Below are 23,206 nucleotides of genomic sequence, written 5' to 3'. Positions count from 1 at the left end.
TCACCAATTCGTTTAAGGTGCGTTTACACTATACGGCAATAAATAGGAATATAGATATTAATATTTTTAATACGATAGGTATCCTCTGTGCGTATCCTAGCCTATAAGTGAAACAAATATAATACTTTCCTACTAACATTACAGATTTTGTAAGTTTACTTTTTTGGATGATTTTTGCTCTTTCATTCTTATACGACAAATAATACTACACAATACAACAATTTGTATGAATTTTAGTATGCAGATAGATTGCTGGCTTATTATAGGCATCATGCATAATCTAAAGAAGGAATTACACCCTGGTATACATTGAGATTACTACGTATGGAGGAGACACCACGAACAAAATCTGTGCGCCATTTTTTTGCTCTAACTAAGTTTTAAAAATTATTATCTAGTTAGGTACTTACCGATGAAAGTTATTCCTTTGCAATTTTCCGTATTATTTGTATTATTTGTGCAATATCGTAACACACACGAAGGCATATTTGATGCGTTTCACTTTAAAACAAATAAAAAATGAGCGTGCAGTTACGCCATATGGCGTATGTTGAGCGGAACATAAGTGATGTAGGCGGTGTCGTCTCCATATGTATATCTCAATGCTGGTATAGCAACAATTTCACTAAAACTGTTTACCCGACTGCGCCGAGAGAATAAGGTATGTATTATCAATCTGTATGTTTGCACGTTTTTTAACCTATAATTCTGTAGCTTTTATACAGAAACGATTTAGATGAAATAATATTTGGTCCTCTGTCATTTCGTGCTTGCTTGGCAGAAATCTCTACATAGAGTTTACCAGCCTCGTATTCATTGTTATAATTGTAAGAGCCAATTAATAGCAATATTTTTTTAAATCAAATTTATCTGAAACTCCAGCTATAAAATTAATATTTTAGAAAAAAATAGTGCTCTAATAAATTTCTAAAACAAATTAATAAATAAACTCCAGCTGTAGTGAAAATACCATCTAATACGTTGCACTTTATGGAATATGAATGTTGTATTAAATTTAACATTATTTTTAGATAGATAATATGAAAAATAGTAATGTCTGGCATACATTGGATGTTGGCAACCATCCAAAAAATAAATACGGAAACGGTTTACAATGTGGATGACAGTTCATTTGTCAATACGTGATGACGTTTTTACAGTAAATGCTTCAAATTTTTTTTTTACTCTTTTCTATAAATTAAAGAAAAATGTTTTTTGTTTAATATTTTTTTCTTGTTGAAGAGATTATAATATTAAGCTATTGCATAGATTCTATCGCGGGCCTTGAGCGCGGGAACCGAATCGAGAAATTCCGTAACGAAAAAACCTCACGCTCCCCACTCCGACGGGCGGAGGTGTGGCTTGAAGGCATAGCATGCAATAGCTTTACCGCGGCAGTCCCCGAGTGCCACACGTCGTTTTTATTTTTAATACTTTTATTTTCTTTAAGAGAAAAAAAAACTTGTAAACCTAGTCTTATGTTAATCTTGAAGATATATACTAAATGCTATAATTTGTGTTTACTATTGCAATGAAAAAAATTAATATATGAATACATTAACTATGATATTTAGTTTTTTGAATATCTAAATTTTACCATCCTCGTCATTTGGGTTGACTGGTAGAAATCGCTGTCAGTAATAAGCCAGGCTTCTCTCCATTGTTAAATTACTATTAAGTTTTCAAATACATATTGCAATGGGAGATACACATTCATTGAAATAATATTTTAGAATATTACGGGTGAAAAAACTAATTACATTATTTAATATTATGTAAACATTTTAATTTACAAAAGATATGAATAAAAAAAAAATATTGTGTAAACTATACATAAATTTTGAATTTTAAACGCTTGATAATAAGCTATCTTTGTTAAATCAGTTCATTTTCACCTTAATAATTATCAGATAAGTAGATAAAACGATAAAAATAGTGCGCGAAAAATGTCTATATATAAATGTCGTTGATAAAATATCGTAACGACATTATTTTAATAGTAAAATCATAATGTACAATAAAATATTGTGCCTATAAAAATTGGGCAATGATACGTTTGTAGTAGTAATAATGTATGTACCTAACTTTTTTACTAGCTTTTAAAAATATCTATATAACATAAAAAATACTTAATGATTATATAGGTATTCAATGTAATATTCAACTTTCACAGATCGAAGTCAGTTTATCGATTTTATTTCAAGATGCAAGGCAATTAAGAATTACAATCAAAAACACATTCTTAGTTTATCTTAATACGACGCTTCATGCTTGTATTATCTTTAAATTCAAGTAAATGGATAAATTAATTAAAATATCGTTACGATAATTTATAAATAAACTTAAATCTGCGCCTATTTCAAAAACAATATTATCTTTTATTATAATCAAAAAAGTGCGAAAACAGATAATACTTGAGTGTAGATTGAATTCGATTAATTGTTATGACAAATAATTATTTCTGAATCTGTGCAATGATTAAAATTTGGATAATTTAAGGTTTAAAAAAAAAGGTACCGTTTTAAGCAATATTTAATTCAGTATATATATCATTAAAAATTAATATTGTTAAAAAAGCAACTATAAACACGCTAAAACTCATGAAATTATTGGATGGTCACCGATCCTTGATAAGTGTACAAAATTTGAATGAAATCTGTCCTTTTAAAGTGGGTCAAAATTGAGTCAAAATAATTAAAGGGTCTAAAGGATTACTTACAAACATTTAAATATAACAATAATTAATATAAACATAAATGAAATTACATAAAAATCTCTCAGATCCCATAGAAAACGATACAAATAAAACATATAACTACCTACCTAAAGGTCATCATTCACAACTGCTACCTAACGAATCTTTCTGACCCTAAATGTACGAAGAAAAATTTCAACCCATAGCACGAGCAATAACCTACTGACAGACAATTGTTATTAGTATTTATGGACCCTCATATATGATGTTTCCTTCCTCCAAGGATTGATATGTTTACTACTGCTACGAATTACTAGGGGACATAATATTATTGTGATGAAATTAGAAAAAAAAAACGTGTGGCACTCGGGGACTGCCGCGGTAAAGCTATTGCATGCTATGCCTTCAAGCCACACCTCCGCCCGTCGGAGTGGGGAGCGTGAGGTTTTTTCGTTACGGAATTTCTCGATTCGGTCCCCGCGCTCAAGGCCCGCGATAGAAGCTATGCAATAGCTTAACAAGGTGTAGATAGGTTTGGCACTCCGGAGTGGCACGTTGAAGACTGGCTAATTATCCACATTTTAGTTTAGTTGTCTCTACGCTCATTAGTTGAAACATGCCATCTTTGACGTAAACCTGTGTGCGTTAGTGAGCCGTTTTTGAAGATCAAAATATTATGTTATTATGTTGGTAACCTAGGTATCTAGTATCTACACATATTTACTCATAATTTCGTTGAACAGCTTTTTACTTATAATTTGATTGAAGGCAAGGCGTATATAAAATATAAAATAATATTATTTATTAAGAAAACTGATGATGCTCTACCGCCTCTATCAGTAAAGGTATTTTACCAAACATTTTAGTTTAAAGTTGCGTTTAATGAAAATAACGTGTCATTGGCCTTTTTATCTGATTATCCTAATATTGCAACACGTTTTGTAAACTGTAATTCATTTAAGCTAGATATGGTCATACTTTTTCAGAAGTAATTTTGACGATACATAGAAAATCTTAATCTATTTAGTTATCAAAAATATATTTTTACAATTCTACGATAGAAGAATTATAATAAGTAGGTAGATTTATCAAGAAAATTACAATCGATACTAATAATATTATGAATCATCAAAAATTCCGGTAAGAATAAAAATTCCTAATTAATAAAAAAGAAAGATAATAATGCACACAAAGCAACAGATAATAATATATATATCTATTTATGATTTTATGATTCAGCTTATAATAATTTATAGAGATGAAATGATGGGGCTCCATCAAAGTCAAACTCAGAAATCTGCTTTACTATCCAACTAAGTTTATATTATGCAAACGATTGAAGAAAGACTGAATACAAAAACTGTATGTTCCTCTGTTATTATGTTCTTAATAAATATTCTCTCGCTGATGTAGGAATCTCGTTCTTTAACATAAATACTTCCTAGCTACTAAATATTAAAATCTTACCTACTACTGCTTTTCTAATCATAGTAAAATGACTTATATCAATTCAAAATCTAGTAGCTTGTGAAGTTGTGAGTATTACTTATTCAATACGAAGTCATATGGTGTAGAATGGACGAGTGATCTCAGTAAAGGTCGGTTACGCATGAGTAGAAATGGAATTGAACCTTATAAAGTTATACAGAGAGACTACTTTATCCCACTTGTAAATTATCTATTTAGCAACTCTAATAGTAATATCGTCCTTATTAATTGTAACTGTGTGTGTTTGTTTATTTTTCTGTCAAATTACAATGGAGCAACTTTGTGGTATGATTTTTGTGTCTGCAGAAGGGAATAGAGAGTGATATTTCACTCTCTAGCCTCCTAACTAGGGCTACTTTTTACCGCGGTGAATTTTCTTTGACTATGATGGCGATGCATCTAACAGATAGCTAATCTATTCTAATATTACTAAGCTGAAGAGTTTGTTTATTTGTTAGAATGCGCTAATCTCAGGAACTACTGATCCGATTTGAAAAATTCTTTCGGTGTAAGATAGCCCATTTACCGAGGAAAGCTCTAGGCTATACAGGGTGTAATCGTTAAGTGTGCATAGGTGATTATTTCGTAACTATTACAGACATCAAAAAACTGATATCTACTGAAAGAACTGAACAATGGGGGCGTTTCATGTGACATTTTTGGATAATTCTCGTTTTATTTTTAAAAAGTTATTACTGTCATTTCACTCATTAGTACTTTCAATATCAGTTTAAAGTTTTTTTTATATCTGTTATAGTTACGGAATAATCGCCTGTGCACACTTAACGAATCATCACGCTAAGAGCAACAGGAGCGGAGCAATGCGTATGAAACCGCGGGGCGCAGCTATTATTATTAAAAACATAGAACTAAAACGCAAATACAACTATAAAAAGATGAATCTTCATCTCAGATACTGTATACGGTAGCAACTGCAGGAACCAATTACGAAATGGCTTCGTCAATTAATGTGCGCAAACCAATTGACCGCTTGTGACGTATAAACGGACTTTGTGTCTATTGGATTTACGCAATAATTTACTCACAAGATGTCATGTTTATGGAGCGAAATATAAAGTATTTATATTTTTTTCTGGAGCGAAAAATAAATAATTATTTATAGCCATTATTTCAGCTGGAAATAAAAAAGGTGGCTTTATAGATAATGGCATAAATATATAAAAAGGTCTTTTAGTCTTTTAGTTCAAAATATGATAAGCAGGTGCTCTAGTAAATTGTTGAATTACAAGAAAAAAAAAACATTTCATGTAAATATCCTTCAAAGTTCTATAACAACCCAAAAGCATGAAGATAATGTTATGATTACAAATTTTTATATATAACTAGCTTTCCGCCGGCGGCTCCGCCCGTGGTTTCAAAGAAAAACTCGCATAGTTCCCGTTCCCGTGGAATTTCCGGGATAAAACCTATCCTATATTACTCGTGGATAATGTAGCTTTCGAATGGTGAAAGAATTTTTAAAATCGGTCCAGTAGTTTATGAGCCTATTCGTTACAATCAAACAAACAAACAAAGTTTTCCTCTTTATAATATTAGTGTAGACTTGTATACGTAGTATATTATTATTAGTCTGTGGTGTAGACTATATGTATAGGTATTAGTGTAGACTGAAATAATAAATCAAACACTTTCTTGCCGACTTTTCTCTGAAGAAATTGCTTTCTGCGGGTTTTTATTTAGGGGAACTTATAGGTATTTGATGATTCAAAATAACTTTAAAAATAAATGTTGAATAAAAAAAGTTTGAATTTCAGGTTTTTATTAATATAGCGCAAATTGTATTAACACAATAGCATAATTAGTAACCAGAGATATGAAGTGCAGTGGTAGTACAGCATCAACTATAAGAAAATCGGAGGCGTTCAGTTTTGTCAATCGAAACTTTATCATTCGCAGCATATTCTTTGCGTACCTCCTGGTTTGACCTGAAAAACAAAAAAAGAGCGTTTGTCCTGAGCACACGTGTCAGAAGTGAAACTTCTTTGGCAAGATTCAAAGATACCAAAATCGTTGCTTTACTCCATGATGTGACGGTATCGTAAAGAAATTTCACTTAAAAAAATATTAATTTGGGATCTCTACCTTAAAATGGATACTGGGTATGTTATTTATAATATGTAAACAGTAAAGAATATTCGTTTCAAAATTAGGTTTGGAGGAAGCAATGATCGGATATTTAATATAATAAATTTATTTGGCAAAAAAAAAATCTATAGGTTCGTAGAATAATAAATCTGTAGAAGGGTCAATTCTGTACATTGAAAATATTGAAAAAATAAATAGCAGGGGGTGTTACTGGATCGATACCAAACCCAAATATGTGATTAAAAAAAAATTATAAGGAGAAATAAACCATCCACGCGAAGACCGACATCCGCGCGGACGGAGTCGCGGGTGGAAGCTAGTTATTACCTATTTCTTGAAATTTCATCTAGGTAAATAAGAGAATTTTGGTTCTTATTATATATTATATTATATATTTAAAATTAATATGTTTCGTGGTATAATCTAATTACCGTATTCTTTTGGATTACATAACTTAATTCTGCGGTTGTCCCTTTTCATGAAATAAACAATTAGATAATAATAAACTTACGGGAATATGAACTTAATGTGAAGCAGATAAGATTCATTCTTGCGTGCTGTATTTGCTTGTAAAACATTTCTATCGCCACACAAAATGCTATTTCAGATACGGAACCTTTAAACATCCACAATGCAATACTATATAGCTGATTAACTAAACTGGTTCTAGTCATCTGTGGAAAATTGTTTAAAAAATAATAAAGGCCTATTCAAACTAGAGCGGTATTCGCTTATACCGCCGCGGCCGTGGGTATACCACGGTATCCCGATGGCACGCGATTGTATCTCTTATATAGTATATTATAGAGACTCTAATCGCGTACCTATCCGAGTATACCAATCGGTACTCCATATACTGCGTGAGGGTAGTTCACAAATAGCAATTTTTGAATGACCATCAAGACGTATAACATCTTAATCTCCCCTTTTAACGGATTTCAAATCGCGTTTAAAATCTGTTTAAATCTTTAATTTCTAAATAGTATGAATCTAGATAGATATTTAAAAGTTTTCTTTATTACCTTTAATGACGATAACAAATATATTTCGACATAACTCAAAGTCAGCAGGAACATGGCGGCAAAATGAAATAAAACCTGAAAATTAAAGCTTATGTCATTTAGTAATTAATCTACACTAATTTATATATAGGAGACAGAAGATTTTATTGAGACAACTTAACTCTCCTTTATTTATTCTTATCATAACTATTCATTGCATAAGGTTTGAATAAGCAAGTTTTTATTTGTACGGCTGTTAGGAGTTAAAACTTAAGGTTAGCTTTTAAGTTACTAGTAAGGTTAGCTGTGCACTCAGTGTGAAACATTTCGTCAATTATTGCACTCCAATCCATGATTTTTGGGTATTAATCGGCCCTCTTCACAATCGGCAGCGTTGGGCGAATAGAGGCGATCACGATATTGTAGAGGGCCTATATGTCTATGATCGGCGTCAGTGTAGATGTTTATTCTTAATCACCGTAATGGAGGCAAACATCCGCTACCTATCATTTGCTAGGCCAACGCTCTCGATTGTGAAGAGAGCCCATTATTATTATCTTCTTTAGCAACTAATACATTTATATTTAATTATTTCAAAACTCTACCTTAAATTTAGAAGTTTGGACAAGCATAACGTAAGCATCCGTAATAATTTTAAACGCTGAATACATTCCTTCAGTTATGTGCTGATCATTTTCATCATTATTTTTATTGACAATGAGGATCTCGTTCAACCTTTTGAGCTTAATCGATAAGAAGAAAAAGACGACCATCGAATATTGTATTTCCAAATCGAAAATTATAGTCGACAGTATATAAAAACCTCTGAGAAAACTCCAGTCGTTCCGCCACATCGTTTTTGCGATAAACATTAAAGAATAAGTCAGGCACGTCATAAAGAAAAACATCCAAAATAAAATCTTCATCATTTTCTTATCGTTAGGTAGAAAGTTCTCAATTTCCTGTATCTTCAAAACAATATTGACATTTGTTTCGCTCTGATAGAAGTTGAGAATGGAGATGATTGTGAAACAGACGGCATAGCAGCTATAAACACAGATGTAGATGTACTTAAGAGGACTGTGGTCGAAAACGTCCAAGAAGCTTACAATAATACGGATTAACAAGAAATATTCGATTAACAACCCAAGAACTGTGAATACCACATCCTGTTTTGTGTTGGGCGTAATAAAGCCATCTTTTATATAAAATTTTCTTACACATAACGCGTTGCAAACCACATTCATAGGTAGTAATATTTTTCTGAATTCTTCATCTACAAAATTATTTAAAAGTTCTTCAGTTACACCATTCATTTTGCCTAGGTAAGAATCGATAAAAGTCAATAATGAAATTGCTTCTTCATTAGTGTTATGAATTGCTATTTGTTGTTTGAGTGACACATTCTTAATGTGATTGAATTTAATAATTCAACACATTCCTATCAAGTCACTTGCGTATTGTAAGCATTATCTTCTGTTAAATGTTATTTCTTCATTTACACTTAGAAAATGTAGTCGTTTCTTTTTCTTGGAGTCAAAACTTGTTTCTATCAAAAGTAATTTATTATCTCATAAAAGTAGTGAGTAATTTAATTCCGAATAGTATTGTAGGTGGTAAATTATTTTTATGTAAAAATTCCATATCGGTTAGATGTTGTAACATACATATTTCAGAGTTTAACACATAAAAAAATGGCGACAAATACGAATGAGTTTCTTTCAAATTACATTGACGAAGATTTTCAGTCATCGCTACTGCCTTTACAAATTTTGGAAACTATATTCCTTCACTCTATGTACAGAGTTAAAAATAACTTTATTTACAATAACAGCCGTACCTACAGTACAATATGCTTCGTTATGACATCTTTGTTTCTTTTCTTGGAAATCTATACATCGGACGTCACAGAAGTTTTTAATGCTCCATTGAACGCTTTTATTTACTTGAATATGCTTCTTAACATGATTGGCATGATTTTGATCTACATCAACAACGTTCTTTATTCTGACAGCCATATTCAATTCATCGTGTCCATTCAAAAGGCCTCTAACACTCTCTCGTTTAACAACAACTTTAGAAGTTTTGCTATTTGGAACTGGATTCAATTTTTCTGCTTTATCATTGTACTTGTCTTCTTTATTCTAATTACCTTCTATATGTACATGTACGATGTTGCATTTAGTTTGTTTTTCTTTATATTTTCGAATATTTACTTTGATATCAAAATATGTTTCGCGTTTCGACTTTTGAAGTTGATAAATAAAGTTTTATATTATTGGAATGAACGTTTGGAGTACTTGAGAAGCCACGAAGATGATATTGGCAAGAGGGATAGGGGATGTCACGTTTACGAATCAATGTTCGTTAGTTACTTGGATATTTTGAGGGCGTACGATTATTATAAGAAGATATTTCAAATGCCGGTAATATTCATGTACTTTATTGTGAAACATGGAATACAATGAAGTTGTCAGAGGAGTTAAATTACATACGAGTTTTTTTTAATTGTTTAATTTTGATAAATAGTTTATGTTTTTTTCAGATATTTTGGCTGGTCTTCGACACATTTATACATACATTAAATTATATACAAATATACATAGAATTTACGAAACTAGGGCAGTATATCTATAAATTTGTAAGTTACCCGTTTTTAGTTTCAGTTTTATAATTATTACTAGCTATCCGCCCGCGGCTTCACCTGCTTTGTCTGAAACCTACTAAATTATATACAAAAACCTTCCTTTTGGACTAGTCTATGTTAAATAAAAAAAAAACACATCAAATCCGTTGCGAAGTTTTAGAGATTTAAGCATACATTCCCCATGCATAGGGACAGAAAAGGCGACTTTGTTTTATACTATGTAGTGATTAACTACATAATATATTATGATTATAGTAATTAATGTCCCCTTCTTCATATTTCAGGAAATCGAAAAGACAATTCAAGTTGTTGTATCCATCTGGATGCTGAAGAACCTAATGAATATTATTGTGCTTGTCAAATCATGTGAAGAATTTTACAAAAATATCTTGAGTATTGATCAGGAATGTACCTATCGTATGTCTAGTGAAATCCCCGTTGGTATGTTCGTTTCTTTACACGTACAGCAGATTTTATTTTACAACAGACTTAGATTTAATTTAATAACTGAAGAACATTAATAATAGATGTTTAGTCACTAAAAAGGAACGCCGAGAAAAAATTTATCAAGCCACACACACACTAGTGAATGTGTGCCATTTTGACTTTTTTGGGTGAATTGTTTTCAAAATAAATGAAAATCCGTCTTTTCTTACAAGTTTTGTTTTTGAAAAAGTAGCATTTTCTCTCTCAAAGGCTATGTTAAAATAACTCAGCCCCCGGAATCACAGACACAATAGAAAATCTATTGTGTCGTGGGCCGATCGGGCCGCTCGGGACTCAATGGGTTAATGGAAAGTTATTCGTGTAAACATTACTATTTTATAATGTTATGGCTAAAATTAATTATTATTATTTATTTTAACGTAGTATATTATGTCTAGTCTATGCTTAGCGGGTAGTTATATAGCATAGTGCCCGGCAAACTTCTTGGCCAAAAAGTAGCGTGGTGGGGGAAGTTTGCGCATCAAGTTTTAGTACATTTTTATATGCGCAAGCTTCCACCACGCTACTTTTTGGCCAAGAAGTTTGTCGGGCGCTATAGTAGATTTTTATTTCACTTTTTATAGACAATGTATTTTAATTTATGTATTCATATGTTTCCAATAATACTCTGGTGATTATGTCATCGGCCTTTTTTGCTAACATTAACGTGTTTTTTTTAGGAGAGTCAAAACTATACAAGAACATAGTAAGAACTAACAAAGCGTCGTTCAGGAAGTACATCCTATACGGCCTCTTTACGTTAGACGCGACTTTACCCGTGGGTTTGGTCCAAACTGTTACCACTTATGTTATAGTGTTGTTACAATTTGCATTAAATGATCCAAAATAAAATACTATTAACTGGCATTTAAATATTGTAATCAATAACCTATTATTACAAGTGTCTGGTACTTGTGTATTGCAAGTAATTTTTTGTTTAGCATTTCATCGTGTTTAATATTATTATCCTAGGTACTAATATTATAAATGCGAAAGTTTGTGACGATGTGTGTGTGTGTGTGTGTGTGTGTGTGTGTGTGTGTGTGTGTTTGTTACTCTTTCACGCCAATACTACAGAACCGATTACAATGAAATTTAGCACACATATAGAGGGTAAAATTAACACATAGGGAAATTTGCGGGTTTTTCTTTGAAAACGCGGGCGATGCCGCGGGCGGAAAGCTAGTAGTTTATATACCTAGTTTTATATTATGTTTTATTTGTGCCTAGTGGTCCTTAATAATATCCAACGCAGTATCAAAAAATGTTTTAAATCAAATATAATTAGGAAATATCTTCTACTACTACGTCTTTACTATTATCCTTGATGTGCCTTCTTTGTGATTATAAAACAGCTTTATGAGGACTACAAGAGCTAGCTGAACTTGAGTGACTCGCGCACACATTAACACAATCAACACCAATCGACGACGGTTGATGGAGATCACGATTTTAGATTTTAGACAGATGTTAGTCCTCTTAACGAGTTTTGTTTTATTTCCCACAATTAATATTTACAAAATTACAAATAATTTATCAGTTCAAACGGTGTAGATAAGTTTTGGGAAAATTAGTTTTAGTTCAGGATACATCGCCCATTTTTGCAAGTGACTACTATCAAGCTGATTTTCCGTTTGTAGCTTTATTTTGATGAGACACCGAATAATTTCGTGTACGAAACTCTCGATTGTGGTAGCTAACAGAGATAACAAGGATAAACATTTTTGATTTGATGGTTCTCAAATATTTATTACGCAATTTGTAGGACAATATGTCTGTTGAATTATATAAACATTAACTAAGTGAAAACAAAAAAACCAGCTTGTTAGTAATCATTTATGATGACCTCGTTATCGATACACTTTGGAAAGGGGGACTCTTTGAACCAACCATAGATTTTGTAGGACAAATATTTTTTCGAATAATTTAGGTAATTATCTTGAGATTGAACAAAAAAAAATCAGTTAGTAATAAATATTTGAGAACCATCAAATCAAAAATTTTTATCCTTGTTATCTCTGTTAGCTACCACAATCGAGAGTTACGTACACGAAATTATTCGGTGTCTCATCAAAATAAAGCTACAAACGGAAAATTAGCTTGATAGTAGTCACTTGCAAAAATGGGCGATGTATCCTGAACTATTTTACTTCAAAATTCCAACCTTAGGTAATTCTTTTATGACGTACGTAGGTTCATTTTGTATTTGTTTGTTCATTTCAAACATGATTTGAATTAAAATGCCTTTCTATTAATTAGAGAAGAGGCATTTCAATTAAAATAATTATCATGCTATCATTTCAAATTGTTAATTAAGAACAATTAATAGCTATTTTCCTCAGTTGATTTAGCGATTGAGAATGACATGTGTAATTGATACCTCCTATAAAAAAAAGTCGAGCCAATTTAATAGGCAACATTTGACGTCTATCAATTTTATCTTCGAAGAGAGGTAACCTGCTTAAAAACATCGATTAAAGTGAATTAATCGATACGGACTTGAAACATTTGTCAATCGAATTTATTAATTTATGAAGATTTTTATTCACAAGTAATCAATGCATTCGATTCTAGATGTCAGATTTCGATTTTTAGCACAGATTTTTAGAGTAACATCTCTGGTATTTAAAAAGAAAAAAGGGTTAATTGACACAAAATTGTAGCGACGTCAGTTCTTCAATTCAGAAATTGTTTATTATGTTTAGAATGGTTTATCAGTAAAATGAAATTTTAAAATAACTTCGTATCGGTCATTATTATTATAAATATGTAATCGTAATTGAAAAAAGTTAAGCAAATGTGCAGTTCTAACAAAACGAAATATCATGTTATTCTATGTCGTCGTTACTAGGTTACGTTGTTGAATTTTGTTGAACTGTCAAATGTTGCCTATTAAAATGGCTCTACTATAATAGTTTATGTTACGGTGCATTTACATCAAACGAGCGAATGCTCGTTAAGACCCAACTATGTCATTTTTTTAGTGTAAACTTAGAGCTAGAGCAAAAGCATTCTTTCATTGTTGTTAGTGTTCAAAAATATTATATGCAATGTTCTAATACCGAACAACACTGAATACGAGTATTCGTTTACACTAAAAGATCACGAAATAATGCTCTTGCTCTATCTCTAGTTCTATGTTCGTTTAACACGTTCACTGCGGCACCTAAGATGCCAAACTTACCGTTGTTGCGGCATGTCTTCCATACTTTACATCGGCAAGTTCACCACTGCGCGTCATGAGCCATTTTTATCACATCGCACCTACTGACTTTGAAGGTTAATAATTTCATGAAATTTCAAGATATTTCAATTTTTTTTTTTTGGATAATAGTATATATAGTCTTGTATATACCGCATAAATAGCTTTTAGTTTGACCCAATAGTTTAAAAGATATGAGGGAAAATGTAAACCCCTTATTTTGTGAAAAATTATTTGCCATCCCGCACTGCGTTGATACGGCATGTTTACAGTAATAGCGATGGGAAACACTGTAAAATAAAACATCGATATCGATATAAATCAATTTTGTATATTTCAGTCTGTTTGTTAACAGATAACGAAATCGTCGATACAAAAAAAAACACATATAAAACAAGGTACTTGATAGAGTACTATCAGGAAATTGTTCAGTAACTTTTGTTTTAATTTGTTCAGTAACTTTTTGTTGGCGGCAGGCCCTCTCAAGTGGACTGTAGTGGCGGGGGGGTTTGTAAATAATACAAACAATTATTTCTTCATACGCAGAGGGCCAGGGTGCCAAGCCGGAGCGGAGTTATTTCCTTAGTTTCTTCTTGTAGCGCGGGAGCAACTGGAATGCCATGACGCAACCAGTTTTGCGTCGATATTTATACTCTACGTGTTATCCCCTCCACTCCGGCTGGCCACGCCCCTTTCCTCATCCTTTATTTTCATTCTCTTTATTTTTACACAATTTTACATTTTCTACGTTTTCATTACATTCATTATTACATTACTAATTAATTCTACATCCATAACATATCCCGCCAACGCCCCGTTTAGACTGCGCGCACGATTTTCCCGAAATTTACTTTTATACTACCCCGTCCCCCGCTTCAGGTGTATAAATATACTGCGGGGAACGGTTTGTGCGCGCAGTCGCGGACGTGATGCTGTCGGGAAAAGAAACATTAAATTTACATATCCTAATCATTACATAATCATTAAATATTAACATCTACAATAGTAAATTCAAAGAAAGACAAAACATTATCGTATACTTAAGGCAACACATAAACAAAGACATTTTCAATATTCAATAAACAAACATAAACATTTACTATCATTAAACAAGACATAAATATTTTAAATTCCAAGTAAATAAGTCTTCAGTCATAATCTTTCATGAATTTTCCTATCTAACAATTTAACAAACATCTTTACATATAAATTCGCTATTCTATTCTTAGTTATAAAATAATCCTTCAGGCATAAGCCTTCAGGAGCTTACTCTACGTTAATACTAGACAGATTAAATACTTTACTTTCCAAACATATAAAACTTTACATTTAAGAACTCAAATAAGACATACATTTATTCATACTAAAAATAAGCCTTCAGGCGTAAGCCTTCAGGAGTTTATACGTTATCTTATTCTATACTAATTAAATGAGTTGTGTACTTTACATTTACGTTTCGTCGTGCACATTTCTCCCGCCGTCGCACTCTGCGATTCGAACTGGTAGCACGACGATCTTCTTGGTGGGCCGCCGGAGGATTCTGCCGCCGCTGGTCTCCACGTCGACCACTCGTACCTCGCCGTCCTTGCCGGGATACGTGGCGATGACTCGTCCTCGGGGCCACGTGTTCCTCGGATGATTGGAGTCGCACACGATGACCAGGTCGCCGATCTTGGGGGCCGCGCCGCTTGCGTGGGGCTCCCGCCGCTGTTGGAGTACGGGCAGGTACTCTCGCACCCAGCGTCGCCAGAAGGTGTCGGCGAGCTGTTGCGCGCGCTTCCAGTGTGTGCGCGCTGTTGTTTGGTCTTCTTCGATGGTGCAGGGTGGCGGCACGTAACAGTTGGAGCCCAGCAGGATCATATTCGGTGTGATGGCGGGCGGCACGTCGGGGGTCACGGCCACATGAGTGAGTGGGCGTGAGTTTACGGTGGCTTCTACTTCGGCGAGGAGTGTGACGAGCGTCTCGTCACTGGGGTGCTGCTCGTGAAGCGTGTGGCGTAGGGCTTCTTTCACGGTGCGTACCATGCGCTCCCACGCGCCGGCCATGAATGGGGCGGCCGGCGGAAGGAAGCGCCAGCTGATGCGGCGGGCTGCTGCTTCTTCTTCAAGTGCGGCCCACGCGTCCGTGAGCTCTCGGTTGGCCGCGCGGAAGCACGTCGCGTTGTCACTCCATATTTCGGCCGGGCAGCCGCGCCGCGCTATGAAGCGGCGCAGCGCGTTGATCGCTGAGTCGGTGCTGAGCGAGGCGACGACTTCTAGATGTACTGCGCGCGATGTTAAGCACGTGAAGAGGGCCACGTAGCGCTTCTCTCGATGGCGGCCGACGGTTACTTCTTGCGGGCCGAAGTAGTCGAGTCCGGTGAATGTAAATGGGCGCGCGTGATGCGCGAGGCGTGCGGCAGGCAGGTCGCCGGTGGATGGGCGCGCGGGTTTGGCGCGCAGCAGGCGGCAGCGCGGGCAGCTCTTTAGCACCTCCTTTGTCGCGGGTCGTATTCTTGTTATCCACAGTCTTTGCCTTAGTTCATTTACTACAATTTCGACGCCGCCGTGATGTAACTTTTCGTGTACATGCTGTATGTAGAGCTGCGTATACTTGTGTTTTCCGTCGAGCACTGTCGGGTTTGCGGCCTCTGCCTCGATCGCGCTGGCTTCATTCACCCTTCCTCGTAGTTTCAGTATTCCTTCTTCGTTCAATGCGACACTTAATCCCGCTAGTGGACCTTGACATTTTTCAGGGAGCGGGTCTCCTCGCTGTAGTATCGCTATCTCTTTTCCGTACGTTGCTTGTTGTGCTAATTTCACAAGCACGTTTTCCGCGGCGCGTAGGTGGCGCGCGCTCAGTATTATATATTTTCTTTCTTCGTTGTTCGGACGCGAGACGATTTTCTCTTTGTTCTTTTTCGTATTTCTTTTCCACGTCGCGTCCTTTTCTTCGTTTTTTCTTGTACGTTTTCGACGTGTTGCGTTGACGAGTTGTTTGGGGCGACGACAGAGTTCGATGAATTGCAGTACGCGGGCCGTTGTGCGCACTAGCCGAGTCCATGTTGAGAAGCGTTCGAGGTCGATGAACGCGGGGGCGGGGTCCGACGAGTTCAACGCGCCGCATTTTTCTTTTTCTTCGCCCGTGTCGGTGATGTTTTCCTTCTTCTCAACCGGCCAGTCGCATTCTTCATAGCGGAGGAAGTCTGGACCGGTGAACCAACGGTGTTGCGGGTCGAAGTCAGCGGGGGTGTTGCGTGTAGCGTCGTCCGCCGTATTGTGCGCCGTGGGAACCCAGCGCCATTCATCCTTCTTCGTGAGATCTTCTATTTCGGCTAGTCTGTGCGCTACAAACGTCTTGTATGTGCGGGGCTCGCCGCGTATCCATGCGAGTGCTGTTCTCGAGTCGCTCCAATACACTTTTCTCTTGAAGACAAAGTCGTGGCCTTCCTCGACTGTTCGTGTGAGGCGTGCTCCGAGCAGGGCGGCTTGCAGCTCCAGACGTGGAATCGATACCGGTTTCGTGGGCGTGACTCTGCTTTTCGCGGCGGCGATCGCGATGTGTATTGATCCGTCGGCGCGCGTCGCTCTGATATACACGACTGCTGCGTATGCCTCTTCGCTGGCGTCCACAAACGTGTGTACCTCTCTCTCAGCAGCGGGTTCGTAGTCATAGCAGCGCGGGATGCGGAGCGCGTCGAGATGCTGTATATTCGCCACCCAGTTTTCCCAGCGGTGTTGTAGCGCGTCGGGAATGGGGTCGTCCCAGCCGGTGTTGTACTTCCACGTATCCTGCATTATCCTTTTCGCCGGTGTGAGGATGGGCGCGATGAGGCCGAGTGGGTCGAAGACCGACATGATGAGACTGAGGGCTTCTCTCTTCGTAGGTGTTCGCTTATTTTCGATTATTTCTTGTGGTACACGTTTCGTGTTGACACGAAAGCCTATGTAGTCCTGCTTCACATGCCAAAGTAGCCCTAATGTTCGCTCTGTCTCGCTCCCGCCGATCTCGACGGTGGTCGCCCCGGTGTTCGTAAAGTTTCTTATCGCGTTTTCTTTGTTCGACGCCCACCCACGTAGCTCGAAGCCGGCGTATCGATGTATGCGATCGACGTGCGCCGTTATCTCCTTTGCTTCATCTTCGGTCGCGTAGCTATGTATATAGTCGTCCATATAATGGTTCTCTTGAATCGCGCGTGCGGCTGCCGGACTCTCGTTCGCGTGTTCTTGCGCGTTTCTATTCTTGATGTAGAGCGCGGTGCACGGTGATGAAGAGGCGCCGAAGATGAGCGATGTCATACGATATTCAACGGGCGGCCCGTCGTCGCGTCGGTCGCCACGCCAGAGGAAGCGCAGCGCGTCGCGGTCTTCTTCTATAATTTTTATCTGCATGAACATTTCCTTGATGTCGGCGGACACGGCGATTGGATGTTGACGGAACTTCATGATGACGGCGGGCAGAGATTGCAGTAGGTCGGGCCCGGGCAGCAGCATGTCGTTGAGAGAGCGGCCGTGTGACTTAGCGGCCGCGTCGTGCACCAGACGAATCTTCGCTTTGTCCGGGTTGATCACTGGAAAGTGTGGGAGGTACCACACTCTCCCGCCGGTGGGCGGAGTCTGCGCCTTCTCTGCATAGCCGGACGAGAGTAGATTTTCGATTCTTTCCTCATATTGTCTCTTCAGCTCTCCGTCTTTGTCCAATTTCTTTTCCAATGTCTTCAGTCTTTTCAGTGTGTCGCCGTAGTTGTTCGGTGTATCTGCGGACTCGTCTCTCCATAGGAGTCCGGTTTCATATCGGCCGGACGGCAGGCGTTGACTTTTCTTTTCCAGTATGTTGAGTGCCTGCTGCTCCGGGTCGCTGCGCTGTCGCTTAGGTTCGATGCCGATGGATTCTAATTCGAAGTATTTCTTCATCATATTTTCGAGTGTGTCGGGTGACTTCTCCGCTTCCGAGAGATGAGAACAGAACAAAACTGGGTGCTTGTTCGATGAACGGCAGCCGTGCAGTACCCATCCTAACAGTGTCTTCGATGCGACGGGCTGACTCCTCTTGCCGTGCCGTAGTTTACGTGTTATAATGAGCTCCCAGTTGTCTTGTCCGATCAGCAGCTTCGGTGTTGCATTCTCGTACAGCAGGTCGTCTTGCAGGTCGTGCAGATGGTTGCAGCGGGCGATGTCACTTTCGCGGATGGACTGCGTGAACGCGTGGAGTTGGTGCACGGTGCGGGCGTTGTCTAATACGTAATCTTTTTCTTCATGCCGTCCTCGTACTCGTGCCTTCACTCTCTTGCTGTACTCGTGCTCGTTCTCGTGTCCATTCACACCTTGAATTGTGATGGACTCGCGTGGCCCGTCGAGACCCAGCTGTTCTGCAAGCGCCGTTTCTATGATGGTCACCGTGCTTCCCTCGTCGAGCAGCGCGTACGTGTCGCATTTTCCTTTCGGCCCAGTGATGGTGATGGGGGCGATCTTCAGATACGCGCGGCGGCGCGTAGGTTGCTCCGACGTAGCGCTGTTGATGTTTATCGCCGACACGAGGACTTTTTCGTCGTTCTTCGTTTCGGCTTGCGGTTGAGTCGTTTCTTCATTTTTCTTTTCCGCTGTCTTTGTATGATGGAGCATCTTGTGGTGCTTCATGGTGCACCCGTTGAGGCCGCATGGACGAGCGCGGCATGTTGCTCGTTGATGTTTGCTTCGCAGACAGCGGAAGCACACTCGATGTTTCTTCGCTATTTCCCATCGTGTATTTACGTCGCTGTTCGTAAATTGTCGGCACTCGATAAGCTTGTGTTCTCGCTCGCACACCGGGCATCTTGTTTCTCGCTCGCTCGCGTTGCTTGCTGCGTAGGCGCGCTCCGTCCTTTTCCTTGTTATCCTCTCCGTCTCTGTGTCTAACGGAGCGTAACTGGAGCACTTGTCTGCTTCTTTATTCAGGAATTCTGCGAGCTTTTTCAGTAGCGGTGTCTTGTCTCGTTCGTCGGCGGCGAAGTCGTACCACTTATTCTTCATGATCGGTGTGAGCTTCTCGAGCACCTGCCGCAGCATTTCCGGGCTGTGCAGGTATTCTGGTTTTCCTAGTATTTCGACGGTGGCGACGATATTCGCTATTTTGTTTGCGAATATGCAAACATCCCGGGGGTTGTCCGACACTCGTGGTAGCGATTTAATTTTTTCCATTTCACCCAAAACAAGCGCGTCTGGGCGGCCGAACCTTCTCTGCAGGGCTTCGATGATCTTCTCGGGTCCGGTGTGTGATATGAGTAGGGCGGTGACGGCTTCTAGGGCTGCTCCTTTCAGCGCCTTCCTCAATCGTGCGACGTTTTCCCCGTCGGTGAATCCCTCTTCAGTTTCTTCATACGATGCCTTGAACGATAGCCACTCGTTGCTGGAGCCGGTGAACGTCGGTAGTTCACCGCCGTATCTTATTACTTTCCTTTGGCTTCTTGCGACTTCGTTGAAGGCGGTTACAATTGCCGCAACTTCTGGTGACCGCGTGGGCGGGTCTTTCTTCGGTTCCCGTTGCCCGTCGTCCTGTTCCTGGCGGGCCCCCCATCCTCGGTCTTCCTTGTTGTCGGTGTTCTTCGCTATGTAGCGTGGCGGTGAGAGCTCGCGAGTCGGGTTGGCGGCGGGTGGCAGTGGCTGGCTTGAATGCTGTTTCAACCACGACTCGACCCGTCGTTCCGGTTCGTAGTCCTCTTCTTCCTCTTCCGTTGTTGATTCTTCTTCAGCGCGGATTCTTTCTAACCGCGCCTTTTCTAGTTCTGCTGCGGCCTTCGCTTGTTCCAGCTTTAGTTCGGCTAGGCGTTCCTTCGCCTCCAACTCCGCGAGGAGTCTCTTGCGGGAGGCTACGGAGCGCCGCGACCGCACCTCTGATGCCTGGCGGAGCGTCTTCGAGCGGCGTGCTGGCGACCCGACGGCGACGTTCGATGGCGCCGCGAGAGCGGCGTTTGTATTTAAGTTGACGTTGCTTATTGGCGCCGCGAAAGCGGCGGTCGTCGGCGCGTCGGCGTTGTCGGCTGGCGCCGCGAAAGCGGCGTTTGTGTATCCTACGACGGGTGACGGCGCTGGCTGCAACTTGTCGGCGGGCATGGTGCTCGGCGTAGGTGGCGTCGAGCTGCTCTTTTCTTCTGTCCTCGTCGTTCTCGTCGCGGTCGTGCAGGTCTCCGATGTCTCCGTCGTGCCGCTCGTTTCTTCCGATGTGTTCGTTGATGACGTTCCTGTGGCGGTGGCGGTCGTCTCGGATACCGATGGCGTGGCTCCTCTTCCGCTCCGGCTTCTCGTGTTCATTTTTCTTCTGATCCGGTTCGAAGCTGACCAATGTTGGCGGCAGGCCCTCTCAAGTGGACTGTAGTGGCGGGGGGGTTTGTAAATAATACAAACAATTATTTCTTCATACGCAGAGGGCCAGGGTGCCAAGCCGGAGCGGAGTTATTTCCTTAGTTTCTTCTTGTAGCGCGGGAGCAACTGGAATGCCATGACGCAACCAGTTTTGCGTCGATATTTATACTCTACGTGTTATCCCCTCCACTCCGGCTGGCCACGCCCCTTTCCTCATCCTTTATTTTCATTCTCTTTATTTTTACACAATTTTACATTTTCTACGTTTTCATTACATTCATTATTACATTACTAATTAATTCTACATCCATAACATATCCCGCCAACGCCCCGTTTAGACTGCGCGCACGATTTTCCCGAAATTTACTTTTATACTACCCCGTCCCCCGCTTCAGGTGTATAAATATACTGCGGGGAACGGTTTGTGCGCGCAGTCGCGGACGTGATGCTGTCGGGAAAAGAAACATTAAATTTACATATCCTAATCATTACATAATCATTAAATATTAACATCTACAATAGTAAATTCAAAGAAAGACAAAACATTATCGTATACTTAAGGCAACACATAAACAAAGACATTTTCAATATTCAATAAACAAACATAAACATTTACTATCATTAAACAAGACATAAATATTTTAAATTCCAAGTAAATAAGTCTTCAGTCATAATCTTTCATGAATTTTCCTATCTAACAATTTAACAAACATCTTTACATATAAATTCGCTATTCTATTCTTAGTTATAAAATAATCCTTCAGGCATAAGCCTTCAGGAGCTTACTCTACGTTAATACTAGACAGATTAAATACTTTACTTTCCAAACATATAAAACTTTACATTTAAGAACTCAAATAAGACATACATTTATTCATACTAAAAATAAGCCTTCAGGCGTAAGCCTTCAGGAGTTTATACGTTATCTTATTCTATACTAATTAAATGAGTTGTGTACTTTACATTTACGTTTCGTCGTGCACACTTTTGTTTTAATGTTTTATATTATTTTCACAATTGTCATCACATTTTTGCATTTATGCTACAAAATAAAAGAAAGTAAAAAAACTAAAGCCTCTAAGGTATCATTGTCATTTAAAAATTTGATAACGACACGTGCGGTCCTGGTACATCACTATGCGAGATTGACACGTGGTGCGCTCGCACTACAGTGCGGCATGAGGTGCTTGTCCATGGCAAAATATTCGACATGCCGCACACAAAAGAAACGGTTTCTTTTCTATGCGTGTGTCTAATATTTTGCCATACGAATTTTAAACGAAATTGAGTCCTACTTCAAACTGTGATCACAAAATATATTTGTCTCTTTTCTAGTCATTGATTAACATATAAAAAACCTCGCCGCACCACGGTGAAAACTGCGATTTTGGGCGCCGCACTGTGGTGTAGTCGCTGATGGCCCGATACTGGACATGCCGCAGTGAACGTGTTAATGTAAAAGCACCGTTACATTGTATAGTTCTTCCTACATGGAGATGGTTAATTGGTCGAACAAATTTTGCGATTTATAAATTTAAGCAATACATGCTTTTTATTTGGATTAAAATATTGGTATAAATTTATAAAGAATAGAAAAAATTCGATCACGAGGCGGGACTCGAACCCGCATCCTTTCGCACCATTCCAGGGCGGATGCCTGACCAACTCAGCCACTCGTGACTTTTTTTTACGTGAATTTTTTCTATTCTTTATAAATTTATATTTATAAAGCATTTGAATGCCACAAAACCAAAAATATAAATTCAATGAAATATTGGTAAACATTAAATTAATATTATATTAAATGCTGTAATATTACTTTGATTTAACTCATTAAATATAATCCAGGTTTTCAAATTATAATTATGTAAAATTTTGCCGTGGAAAAGTAAAGGCAATAAATAAAATACTATAGATACGCTTATTTTAACAATTTATTAACTAGGTACTTACAAATACAAATTACAATATAAAATACAATAATAATGATTACAAAATAATGATTTTACCATGTTCTGAATAATTCCAGATGTCCATGTATTGGACAACAATTTGTTATTTACATAAAAATAAGCGTGCCCCGGGGGTGTTACAAAAGCACAATTCCTGATGATCTAGAGAGCCTCGTGGAAGCTCTCCGGCGGTTGAGTTCCGATCCTCGCTAAAGATCGGAGAGATCGGCTGTCGTTCGTGACATAGACGTAGGTCACGTGACGAGCGCTAAATAGCACACGGTGATTGGTTGTGCTCGTATGTAGGGAAGG

General features: G+C 38.4%; 2 protein-coding genes across 2 annotated transcripts; one reads left to right on the top strand and one right to left on the bottom strand.

Annotated features, from left to right (window-relative positions):
* Positions 1-8,984: 8,984 nt before the first annotated feature.
* On the top strand, positions 8,985-11,273 carry LOC123701953. Its single transcript, XM_045649587.1, has 4 exons — positions 8,985-9,126; positions 9,559-9,737; positions 10,222-10,378; positions 11,104-11,273. Exons 1-4 carry the CDS (start codon positions 8,985-8,987, stop codon positions 11,271-11,273), a joined length of 648 nt encoding a protein of 215 aa, XP_045505543.1.
* Positions 11,274-15,074: 3,801 nt separating this feature from the next.
* LOC123701951 lies at positions 15,075-20,891 on the bottom strand. Its single transcript, XM_045649586.1, has one exon. It carries the CDS (start codon positions 20,889-20,891, stop codon positions 15,075-15,077), a length of 5,817 nt encoding a protein of 1,938 aa, XP_045505542.1.
* Positions 20,892-23,206: the final 2,315 nt, after the last annotated feature.

This window comes from Colias croceus, chromosome 22 (assembly GCF_905220415.1).
Source record: "Colias croceus chromosome 22, ilColCroc2.1".
In the NCBI taxonomy this organism is placed as follows: domain Eukaryota; kingdom Metazoa; phylum Arthropoda; class Insecta; order Lepidoptera; family Pieridae; genus Colias; species Colias croceus.
The sequence above is the reverse complement of the archived record's forward strand: the minus strand, read 5'-3'. Positions and strand labels throughout refer to the sequence as shown.

Bases quoted from the DNA above. Each gene is read 5' to 3' on its own strand.
- LOC123701953 (XM_045649587.1), top strand. From the start codon at position 8,985: ATGGCGACAAATACGAATGAGTTTCTTTCAAATTACATTGACGAAGAT. The intron at 9,738-10,221 runs GTGAAACATGGA...TTCATATTTCAG, and splicing joins TAATATTCATGTACTTTATT to GAAATCGAAAAGACAATTCA. The intron at 10,379-11,103 runs GTATGTTCGTTT...TGTTTTTTTTAG, and splicing joins GTCTAGTGAAATCCCCGTTG to GAGAGTCAAAACTATACAAG.
- LOC123701951 (XM_045649586.1), bottom strand. From the start codon at position 20,891: ATGAACACGAGAAGCCGGAGCGGAAGAGGAGCCACGCCATCGGTATCC.